Genomic DNA, 12974 nt, shown 5'->3' with positions numbered 1-12974 from the left:
TTGTAGTTGGATCCATTTCAGATACATTTCATTACTATTTCAGTATACTGTATATGTGATTGCTTTTCACTGGAGTTGAACTGGAGTTGAAAATTGAGACCACCCTTGCAAAAGCCAGTTAACATCCCAAAGGAAAATAAATTATCAGGGGATTGTTTATTACTTAGAATATTGATAACAAGAAATAGCGAGGCTTTTAAATTTAGCTCACTGGTACCTCATTAACAGACTATGACGTGCTTTGAATGATAAAAGAACTATGGCAGTGACGTTTATTCCCCCACTACAGTTGTAAATCCAATGGCAGGGCTTTCTACAGCATGAAGAAAGATAAATAGTACATAAGATCAAGTAAAGGTTTATTCCATGCTTAAACGAGAAGAAAAGAAACACAATGTTTCGGCTGTAGAGCCTTCTTCAGCTTTGTTCTTTTCTTCTCTTTTCAGTATGGAATAAACCTTTACTTGTTCCTTTGTTGCCTACGCATGCTGACACAGCTACCTACTTGGACATAAATAATACATATATCATACATACAGTGATAAATCAATAAGGACACTAGATGTATGGACAACAATTTAGTACTGCACTGCACTGCATATCAATTTAGTAATTTAACAGGATTCACCCATTTGACAAAAAATGTCATTAAGGATGTCTACAGGATGCATATGTTGGAACCTACAGTATAAGACAATACAGACAATTACAGAAAAATAGCTTGCAGACTAATTAGATACTGTACACTTGTGTCAATTTTACGCAAAAATCTGCAATTTCCCTCACGGGATCAATAAAGTATCTACCTATTAACTGTTAAAAATGTCAAGATGTCAATGTGTGCATGACAAAGATTGAGAGCAATATGAAGGACTGGTAATTGGCAAAAAGGCTAAATGTTTCAACAAATGCGGTAGCATATCCGGAGACAATATGACAAGACATGAAATACTGTCTGGAACTGTGTTCAAACCAACTTAAAGCAACGTCTCAAAACAGTCTATTATCTTTCTATATTGACTATCTTGCTCTAACTTCCCGATTCCATAGAGCTACTCTCACTGGTCGATTAATGTAAGATCTGTAGCAAGAGAGAACATAGCCCGAAGACTTCACCAAAGTGCTCTGTATATCAAGCATCCAGTGCTCTCTGTACCAGTAATAACAAAGCCTTGCTTATCCTGCTATCACTAATGCCAGGAATGGGATCAGAAGAAAAGCTGCAATGTCCTCTTCATGAAAAAGCCAAAATTCTGTCTGGAGGCAGATTCTTGAAACACTGATGGATCTGAATTCAATCCATATTTGTATGGTAATATACAGTACATGCAATCATAAACTCATAAAACCATACACAGGTTGTTTTCCAGCCCTGGCACCTAAATTACTTATGAATTGAAACCTCACTTTTTTATCCTGTATATTTTCTCATTTGTAAATTCACAGTATTGCTTAATCAGGATTTTTTTTTAAATTTAAAGCAAATTTAAATTAAATTAGCTCAATGACTCATGCAACACTCCTCTGGGGGGGAGGGGGCAACATACTGTACAGTTTTTCTACCCATATCTAGTCCTAGGGACAAGCACAAAGAACTGAGAATTTGAATGTGATCCCAAAGACATTAAGACTTCACGGACTACTTCAAAAATGACACATGACTATATACCTAATGGCAATGGTTAGCTTTCTAAAGGCAAAGAATGAAAACTATTTTGAAGGATAACAAGAAGCTTCTAAATTCAGGTCTGTAACTAAATCTGGTGACAAAAGAAATAGGACTGTGCAGTAAAAACAAGTTAAAAACAAAGTTAATTTTTCATGGGAATAGTTATTCCACTAGATCAAGGTTTATAGTAACAGTTTCAAAGCAGATGAATTGCTTATGATATATACTTGTACCTCTTTTGAGGTCATGTCTTGTTATAAACACAGATTTCCTCATTTAATATTACCTCTCCTTATCTCATAAATACTTCAGGCAATGTCAGTGATTGCTGCTGAAATATATTGCTTTATAATACATATTTTTGGCATCCATGATAGAATGAGTTTAATTTCATGCTGTGGATAGCAGGTTAAAATCAAGCACTCAGTGAGTGAACTGTGATTTGATTATGAACAAAAACAAGTATTGCTTAGTTTTCCAGCAACAGTACAACAGAAAAAAAAAATAAGTTAGTAACTGTTGAAAAAAGAACTTTGTTCAATTTTATTTTTAAATATTGATTGTGTTCTCCTTTGTCTCACTAAAGACATATTTGTTTATGTATGCTATTTTATGTTTATTTGTGTGGAGTGTTTTTTTTAACATGTATAAATGTTTACACAGATTTGCAAGTCTTAGACAATCAACAGTTACAATATACTGTATGTGTGTCTTTAGAATCATCAAATTTCCCCAAGTCCCCTCTTGTTTCTGACTATTTTACGAATGTTGACTGTTGTTGATACTTATTTGGGTGAGACATTTATCATTTTAGTCATCTTTAATTCACATTGATCAGAATATTCAAAAACCAATATAAAACATTAGTTAAGCTATTATACAGAAACTGCAACTCAAATGGAATGTATTGGTCATTCCCAATTCACAGAGAAAATAATTACAATATCCTAAGGATGATATTGAGAGAAAGAAACATTAAGAGTAAATACTGTATGCTGGAGTCTTTTTTCTACAGTTACACTGTAAGTATAGCTTTTCAAATCATTGCTAAACAATGTGTTTACCTTAAAATGCAGTGTGTCAGATTAATTGACCTAAGAGCTCTGAGGTGCTCTTTAAAGGTACAGGAATAGACAAAAGCTTAGGTTCCCAGGCACTTCTCCAATCTTTGTCATCCTCAATTACAGTTCTTAACCCCAACACACTTAGACAAATCACCAAGCTGCCTTTGCGTTCTCACAATCCATGGAGACTTAGTCTTTAGAGATTGGTGTACCTCAGCATTCCTCAGACCTACAAAGCTTTCAATAATAAACACAGTTACTCAGTAATCCCTGAAACACATGATAGAGGTTTAACTTGACATCTCTATTAAAATGTTTGTTTTGGACTACTGTACATATGGTACCCTTACAAAGTTTTGGGACAGTGAAATCTTAAACTATTGCAGGAGTTTTACTATTAACTCTAATAATAACCATTACGGCTGAAAAAAAGCATAATGTAAGTATTCACATAACTACTTGAATACATTATTTTTAATTTATTTAAAATCAATTAATTCCTACTCTCTTGGGCTAATTAAACAAACTGGTAGTTTTGATCATCAGATGTCCTTTGGTTGTCAGTTATTTGATGTCAATAATAAGACTCATAAGAGAGCTGTGAACATCCTATCGAGCTGTCTCACTTTGCCTTCAGTTTTTGGAGTCTGTAGTCAAAGGTCAGAATGAAAAGAACTTTCTGTCAAAAAAAAATAAACCATTTTGAAACTGAAAGGAAAGATGATCAACAGATTTGCATTCAATTGAGCAAGTATTTTGCAACGTGCAGACCAAAAATAAGCATGAACACTCCAGGAATAGGCAAGAGGTCAAACTACAGTAGCTGAAGCAAAGGCTTGGTAAAACTTGTAAAATTATTACGCAAAGACTTTAGTGAGCCCAACAGGTTGCAGACTTCACACAATTATTGCCTCAAGATATGCATTCAAATACAGTCTTTTATGCTCTAAAATGTACATAAAGTGAATGTGTCCCAGTGCTTATGACCAGTTGGGGTCCATGGCAAGGGTTGAACACAAAGTACTGTACAGTATGTTTTTTTTTAATATAATCAAATGGATGCATGGAATTTCTCTGAAATTACACATACTTTATACCATATTATTCCTGTTATTCAGAACATTCATATCAATCTCATTTCAAGCTAAATCTTGGACAGCTAAGTGTTATTCCTTCAACCTGTTCAGCTCTCAATCAAGTCATTTCCTGCTCAGGTACTGTCACCAACACATTCATGCCCTGGGGACTGTTCACTTTAGCCTTCTTAACTGAAAGAAGGAGGTAGTACACTATTCCGTTGTGTTTCAGTGTTTTGTCAACAAGGTCATTATCAAAAATGAATGACAAATTATGTATTTGTGCCAACCAACTAGCAAATCTTCCACTCTTTCTCTGGTAAAAATCCCAAATGTCATTCATGTTGGTCAGCTGTCAGATCTATAAGTGGGAGAAGTTTCCAGCCTTCAGCCTCTCTAGATTAAATCTACTTTATGGTCAACTCTCTTAACTGAATACAACGCCCCTCAGCTCAGTCACATGATGCAACTTGTGTCTAGTACATGCACAATCTATTTTGGGAGTTGTTCTTAAAAGCTGTCATACCCAAGGGCTTTGAACATGGCTGTGTTAGGCACACAATAGAGCAATGAACTTTGTTATTTGTCATATAAAATCAAGAGCAGAGATCGTCCGACTAATTGCAAGGGTAAAGAAAGACCCTGATACAAAAGCAGTAGTTAAGAATTTTACAGAGCTGGAATCTGAACATTGGTCTTGATGACTCAAATTAGTGCAAGACTAACTAAATATCTACCTTCATGAACCAGTTTCAAACAAGTATGAATATTGGAATAGAAATGTGGAATGCCCTGGGACTCTTTAGATCAAATAAAGGGGAAATATTGGCTAACATTCTTCTCCACATTCCTTCATTTAATCAGCTCCCAGTGTTAGCTGAGGGTGCAAAGTGGTTAGTCCAGTACCAATATACAAAGAAGATTTATCCTGAGAGCTCTTCTAACACCCCTCTTAGTGACTAAATGGAATCAGTTAAAAAAAAAGATTATTTTGATGATTTTGAAAAAATAAAGCACAGAATGAAAAGATAGTATTTGTCTGTATGTGACTTTATTTCAAAATCTTTTCCCCAGGGGAATGATCTAATTGTTCTTGAATGACCTCGATGATTCAGCCTTTGAGACCTTACTTAGAAAACTAGTCCAGAGGCAAATTCCTGGGTGGAGAAAAAAATAGTATTTTGTCATTTAAATGTAATATTTAACCTCTGGTTCTACTTCCTTTTGGAATTTATTCACTGCATATGCATGTTAACTACTTCTTTTTCTAGCCCAGTCTATTTCAATAATGTTCAAATTGTAGCACATTCACTTTGGAGAGGATGCAAACTTACAAATTCCTTCTGAAACGGCAATACTGAACTATCCAATTTTTGAATACTTTTTATTTTCCACATAAAACCCAACAAAAAAAGACAAATGCATACAGAATTGGGAGCTTATAGACAAATATGAGGAAAGGGAAGGCATTAGCAAATCAAAGCTCATTGATATTTTACAAAATAGCAGTTTCAGCAAATTAATATTATAACTAGGAATGCCATGACTATGTGCAGGAATTTAAAAGAGAAAACAAGGTACATGCAGGGTAGTTAGAAAGGGTTTGCCACAACAATGCTAGTTCAAAATATTGTGAATTTTCTAATCCCTCTATACAGTATATTTCTTTTTATACTGTACATTCCCTGTCGAAAAAGGAAATATTATTCAGAGAACGTCATAAGTAGATTTCACCAGCTTGCCTCCTTAATAGGTGATGGTACTGTAGATAACATTAGACAATATATTTTAAAAATAGTCACGAATGTATAAAATATTTATAAAACTATAGCTACTGAATGATTCAAAGACTGGCTACTGAAGAGAACCTGAAGAATAAAAGCATTTTGTTTGTGAACTAGGCTGTTAGTAATGCTTGAACTGGCTAAAAGTAAAACCATCCATAGGAGGCTCTCCATCCTGAGGCAGAAGAATAGTTTGTGCTTTTTTTTTCTCCCTTTTCCCACTGAATGAACAAGGCGTCACTGAGAGAAGAGACTTTTTCTTCACTGTGGCTAGGATTGGTGTGCTCATCAGAGCTAAACGGAGCAAACTACAGTGTGAAACAGGCGTGTTCCTGCGAGGAGACAAGTTATAACAATATCAAATGTGCAGCCAAATACCAAGAGTGCTGGCGCATTCCAGACTGGGAACGTGCCTTAATTGGGACGGCTTCCTTTTGCATGCACCGTTCCAGTACAGCACATGTGATAAACTGAGGGAGTCCACATATGTTGCCACAATATAGACAGTTGCACTCCAAAACATTTCCAGAAAATGTACATTTCTTTTATTTTTTCAAGTTTCACTGGTGTTGAATATTAACTTCCCATTTGAATGTACAGTAGCAAGCCTGTTTTTGAGATAGCTTTCACAAATAGAAAGCTATAGGCCATACAAGCATACACCATAGACTATACACTCTGCATCTTATTAGTTGAAACACTAGGAGTCCCACAATGTATAACATTTCAGTCTGTGGCCTACTGTGAATAGGTGTTATGCTTAAAAATATATCACTTATTTTTATCCTTTGTCGTTCATTGAAACGTCAACTCCTGTTCATGCTTGGTTCAACATTTTAGCTGATAGATTAGACAGCTAGATGGGTAGGTCAAGTTAGTTAAACTACAATATGCTGTAAAAAGTTCTATCACTCCCAACTTTGAGTATTGTGATAGCATATCAAACAAAGGACATTTTTTCCCATTACGTCATTAAGATGGAAGTTATTAAGAGATTAGATGGATATGTGCATATCAAGAGTATAGGGGAAAAAATGCTAAAATAGAAGCAGTCCTATTGCCATGCAATTCTGATGCAACAGAAGTAATTGAAACATGCTAAAAAGAGTTGTGGTGACAAGTCCAGCATTAGAGGATACATAACATAACTGTGACAAGAAAGAACAAAGATGCTGAAGTGTACGTTTATACATCAGTCAGCCATTCAGGAAGAAGAACCTATCCTGGGTGAATCGAGAATCTCAAACAAAGAGGGCTGATTCAGGTATTTAAAATCTTTTAAAATATTGACCATGTAAACCCTACAGATCAAAATCAACAGTCAAAAACAAGCCAGATGACAAAAAACAAAATACAGGAAAATGATTATTTTTTTTAACTGGTAGTGGGAGCCTAGCACAAGCCATTCGGCCATGTTATTGAAGCCAACACCATTCTTTCAAGAAAGAATGGATCAGATCTGTGATCAATTAGTTACTAGAAACAAAAAGTTCTAGATACAGTAGGCCAAATGGCCACCTCTTGTTTTCAAGTTTCTTGTATTTTTATGCTTCTTCATAACATGTAATTTTTTTGCTTTTGAACATCTTACATTCTTTTATGGATACTGTTTAACAATATTTGTCTGTGTTTTCCTCCTTTCTTGGAAGGGTGGGAACAATTAAGGAAAAATTACATTGTGGTTGGAAGTGGTATTTGTAGACCAGTAGATAGACCTTCTCCCTATGATGAATCAATTCTACACTATGTTTGCAGATGTCTGTGGGACCACTAAGCCATTAGCAGTTTACACACTTCTGCATGTATTATGGGTAGCAGATCAGTAACTTCTTGCAGCCTTAGTTTTGCAGCCTGTTAATTTATAAAGCCTTCCCATACTGTATGCAGACATTTTCCCATCGGCTAATCCAGTACATGGCAGTGGGGGGACTCGGAACCTATCCTGGCAAGCAATGGGAGCAAAGCAGGATACACCCTGGATGGGAAACCAGTTAATTGCAGGACACACACTGACACAAACACACACACACACACACACACACACACACACACACACACACACACACACACACACACACACACACACACACACACACACACACACACAGTACTATACATTCACACCAGGGTCAGTTTTTATAGAAGCCATTGCGAGGCTGCAGTTCTAACCACTGTGTCACCCAACCCTCCAACTAATATCTGTAAATCGCTGATGGTGTAATGTGTGTTGCTGCTGCCTTTTGCAAAGACCTGAAAGCATGGGCAATGGGACTCATGCCTTTTGTAAGGGCTGTATATAAGCCTTCTTTCCTGTGGCATATCTTTATTTAGCAGAGTCTGGTCTGCTACTGCTTTACCAATATTTTAATGATTAGCCTGTGAGAAAAACAAATTAAAAAACACCCATTACCTCCCTGCTATTTTGTTAAACAGAACCACCATTTTATAAATGATATAGGAAGTATTTTGGACAGAGATCCCAGGATTTCTGCATTTGTAAAGGGACTTCACTTTAATTCAGTCCATTGACAAATAATTAGGGTCAATCTTCTGTGTTCTTTTTGTTCTTCATCATTTTGGTCATTTCATTAATTTGTAGTGTGGCTCTGGCTTTCTGGCTCTGATTATACTGTATTGTTTTCTCCCTATATCTTGGAATTAATTATGAATTATTAATTATCCATCTATCCATTTTCTAACCGCTTTATCCAATAGTGGATCATGGGGTTGTAGGAGCCTACTGTATGCTGACAGTGGTAAGCAATGGGAACAAGGTGGGATACATCTCAGATGGGATGCCAATCCATCACAGAGCACACACTCACAGCAGGGATATTTTTTTAAAACCATATTAGTAACTTAATTACTTGGGAAAAAAAGAAAATGGACTTACGTAATGACTTTAAAAACACATTTACATCTTTGTTTACTGCTATGGTGCATTCCCTTGTCTGATATTTAGGTTAAATCCACCAGCATGCTGAGTGATCTGTATTCCACTTCTTAATACGAACTGCCTACAATATGTGTAAACAAAGTGAAAGGCGAAATGTTGTTTACAAATTATTTGACAGCATAAGGTGTGAGGGATTTAAGGCATAATTACATACTCAAGCCATCTGTTTTAAAGATATACTGTAAACAGTTTTGTTAATATAGTTGTGCAGTATTAGGAAGTTGTTGTAAAAGTGAAATCTTTTCACTAATGGGCCTTGATATGTTCCCGCAGACTTTAAAACCGAATGCCTTTCTTGTTCAGTTTAGCAGGGTAAACATCTATAAAACAGTAAATGCACATTTTATGAAAAACAAATCTACCACTGAAAAATAGTGTAATCTTTATTAAAGGATGGGTATTATCATCTATTTTCCAGTTTTTTCATGGCGAAGGGTGTCAAGACTAAACTTAGTTATTTGTGGATGTTTTGAAGTTTCAGTAGTACACTGTAAAACTGAAGTTGTACTGATACGTTTTATTTCAAATCCATGAGACATAAAAAATATTAAAAACAAGGGGAGGCCATTTGGCCCATCATCTTGTTCATTTGGTGGTTAGCAGCTGCCCAAAGAAGCCATCCAGTCATTTCTTGATTAAACCTAGGGTATCAGTTTATAATACAGTACGGTATATCTGTGTAGCTCACTCCACATTTCCACAGTACTTTGTGTACAGACGTACCTCCTATTTTCAGTTGTAAATGCACTTCCACATACTCTCCATGTGTACAGTATCCCCTGGTTCAAATTCCCAGGATAAAGGATTCAAAGAATGAACTGCTGATTGGTATATCTGTCCATCCATTTTCTTGCCGCTTCGACGGGCTACACCCTGTACAAGACACCAGTCCATCGCAGGGCATGCACACAGACACAAATGCTGTATGCACACATTCACACCAGGGCCGATTTTTCCCAATATTCAACTAAGCTACCAGATAACTGCTATATCCAATTCAAGGTCACAGGGGAGCAAGAGCCTTTACCAGCATGCAACAGGCGCAAGACATGGTACACCCTGGATGGGATATCAATCCATTGCAAGGCACACATAGACACAGACACTTACACAGCCACACCCAGGCCAGTTTTGGTAAAACTGGTATATTGGATCCCAAAATGAAAGAATAAAGCAACTGTACTTTAGTGTGAAAAAGTTCAATGGCCCACCCTCACAGAAGTGAGTGGCACCCCAGATCTGTGAATAGTTCCTGGGAATATCTAAGATGCAAGTAAATCACCACCAGTAAATCAATGGACTTGGGATTAAAGGTAATGGGTTCAAACTCAAAGTGGGAATCTGCTTTTGTTGTTCCACTGAGCCAGGTACCGTACTCACATTGTTCCAGTCAAAATGCTCTGCTGTATAGATGGAGCTCTAGGTTGCATTTGAAATGAAAATTTGATCTTACAGTACAGTAGCTGAACATTCAGTCCAGATATCTTGCACACGTACTGCGGCACTGTTAAATGATGAAATGGAGATTATTTAGACACTGAACTGTTGCTCTGAACACTGTGTGGAGCATGTACAGCCTTAAACTCCAACACCTCATGCACTGCTTGTCTGCCTTTCTAGATAAAAACTCTTTAGTAACAAAAGATGACAATGTGACATTTGATGGGCTAGTTATATTATCAGCCAGCAGAGAAACTATGTGCAGCGCTTAGACTTCCCTTAGCTGATGAAATTATGAATAGTGACTAAGATCACAAAATTGTGACCAGAACACATACACCTGTCACAGTGGTTCTTATTAATAAAACTTAAATCAGCAGACTAAAGAGAAGCTACATATTAAGCTTTGGATTTTGGGAGAGACAATGTTCTCAACACTTCTCAGCTTTTAAAAGGGTCTTCTTTCGCAGTGAATGGGTGAGTCTGAGGCAAGAGATAGGGCTCTCAAGTAGCAGCTTCTCATTTGAAGATCAGCAACAGCTGGTGGGAATTAGTATTTTGGGAGAAGTCTTAAGGCTGGTGGGTAGGGTTTCCTTTTCTAATGAGCAGACATTTCAGATTCACATCTGCAATTTTCCTAAAGAAATAACGAAATAAGGTTTAGAAGAGATACTCTGTTTAACATTGTTCATTGTACATACGTGAATTGTATTTTAAAACTGGGGTCTGTTTAAATCGATTTGCCTTTTTAAACTTTTTAAAGGTGTATCGAATAATTCTCTGGTTTTACTTTATTATTCAGTTTTAAATATGATATGAAATATTGTATGATGTATTTTTAATAAACTTTACTAAATGTTTAAAATGCATGTTTGGAACATTAAGAAGCATTAGAGAACTTGGTGTAAAAACTAATATCACATGATATTGTCCAAATGTACAGTACGTCTTCTCTGCTTTCGTACAGTACATGCATGAGGACCTGCATGTTAATCATACAGTACATACTGTACGTACTGTAGACTGTTCATCAAAAGAGCCTGATTTAACTTTTTATTTAGCTGTTTGCTGCAATAAAGCAGTAAGCTTCCCCCTTAGCTTTTTTAAAAAGTACAATTAATTGTTGTTCACCTCGGCGTCGGCCAAGCACAACAACTAGTTATGTACAGTAGTTCAGTGAGAGCTGTGCGCATCGACAAGAGTGCCCCATCTCCAAGCTTTCGGCTTGACCTGTAGCCTTTTCAGTTTCTTCCGCTTTTCAACTGGCAGAGGACAGCGATGAACCGGGCTCATTCAGGCTTTCCATGTGCAAGGCACAAACAGGAAAAGCGAGTCCTGTCAGCTGCCAGTCTGGCCCTGCTCCACCTCTGGAATAAACTAATTGGCCGACGGTTTCAGAGCCCTTTCTCCATTCGCTCACCACGCTGCCATTTACCACTGAACTTTGCCTGCGCCTTCCTTGTCCACAACTACAGCAGTTTGAAATTGTAACTGAAGGGGAACGGGTTCAGGTTTCGTTTGGGGGACTGCGGGAGAAGTAAATAATTTAAATATTCCAAATTGCGGAGAGCGACAGGCACCATTTCAGCTAAGAACACGAAACGCCGCATCCAATGGTCCGTCAAAAGCAGCCTGGAAATACTCAGCGGATTCATCAAATGAGGAAGTTTAAGTAGTCTTTTTGTTTGTGGTTGTTTTTTTGGACAAGGGACCTGAAGTGGTCCCTGCTCCTGTTTTCTGTGACGCCTGGCAACCATATGGTAAATGTTTTAAATGCAATGAGAATGTGAGCTTAGCGCGCACGCAGTTTTTGTCAAAGAGAACCTCTGAAGAAGAAATGATCGTTGCGCCGGGGCTGGAGACAATGGGGGTGACCACCGTGCAGAATTAAATGTGGGAGAAATTGAAAGTGCTTTCGGAAAAGGGAGAGGAACTTTTCGTTTTGTGATAATATCAGAGGTGCTGAGGGTTATAGGGTGAAGTGGCATATCGGGTTTCCGCACCCTGATGAAAGATGGCAACAGCGAAAGGCAAGTCTGGAGTGAACAATGAATGTGCCTCATTGAGGGAGAGTGCCAACAGCGCTGCCGCCAGCAGTAGTAGCTCTACTGGCACTGCGCAGATAGGCGCAGCATCACTGACCAACAGGACTTACCGGCTGGAGGATTTTGACACTGTCGCTACAGTTGGTAAGTACTGTACCTAAAAGGAGAAGTTTGGAAGGCGGGATTTATTTACCATTGCAGATACATTTAAATTCACTCTATACTGTTTTGTTCCTCATCTGTCACATGCTGTAGATCTAACAAGGTTAGAATTTATTAGGAAAACCATAATCTTTGTTTTAGTATTTTTTATTTGCAATAATGCCAAGATGTTTGCTGTGGTCATTGCATGCTTTGCTTTAAAACACGAATAACTTACGTGATAATAACACAGTTTGGCTTTTTTTTAGTACCGTATGTATTGACTGTTGTTGACAGCTACAGTATGTGAAAAGTAAAAATATGTTCTAGGGGCTAAAAACTTTTTCTGCCAATCTCACATCATTGGATGTGAAGATGATAAAGCACGGTGCTTTGAGGTTTGGAGTTGACATGTTAAAATCAATTTACAGGATCAACATTTCTGTCAGAATCTTTTCCCAAGTACTTTGTGATAATGTATTTTATTCCCAGAACACCCACTGTGTACATCCTAACAAATCCAAGCATGTCAAGTGGACAAGACCATGAAGTTTCACATTAAAATTGTTACCTACAGTATAGACATTAACAGTAAGTGCATGTCGGACTAACATCCGGAGGCACTTCTTTACACAAAGAATTGTGGGTGTATGGAACACTGTGAACTGTGGATATTGAAAAGGCAATATAGGCTAGACAATAGCTCATTATACAGTGTTTGTAACCCTTCTGATGTTCCTGTGATGAAAAAAGAAATAAGGCTGTTATAAGATCAATGTTCTTCTTCAATTAGATAAAA

The 12974-nt window shown here is 37.2% G+C and overlaps 1 protein-coding gene across 3 annotated transcripts in view; it reads left to right on the top strand.

The window, feature by feature from the left end:
- Window positions 1–11396: 11396 nt before the first annotated feature.
- The window catches only part of prkx (protein kinase X-linked), a 46534-nt gene continuing 44956 nt past the window's right edge, over window positions 11397–12974 (top strand). Inside the window, exon 1 of one of the 3 annotated variants that reach the window (XM_088609313.1) lies at window positions 11397–12178. In XM_088609313.1, coding sequence (XP_088465439.1) covers window positions 12004–12178 — 175 coding nt within the window. In that variant the 5' untranslated portion in view covers window positions 11397–12003. The remainder of the gene's footprint in view (window positions 12179–12974) is intronic. The other 2 variants (XM_088609301.1, XM_088609290.1) reach the window with 2 other exon arrangements.

Source organism: Lepisosteus platostomus, chromosome 2 (assembly GCF_059453375.1).
Source record: "Lepisosteus platostomus isolate fLepPlt1 chromosome 2, fLepPlt1.hap1, whole genome shotgun sequence".
NCBI classification, from domain to species: domain Eukaryota; kingdom Metazoa; phylum Chordata; class Actinopteri; order Semionotiformes; family Lepisosteidae; genus Lepisosteus; species Lepisosteus platostomus.
This window is presented reverse-complemented; position numbering and strand designations above follow the sequence as displayed.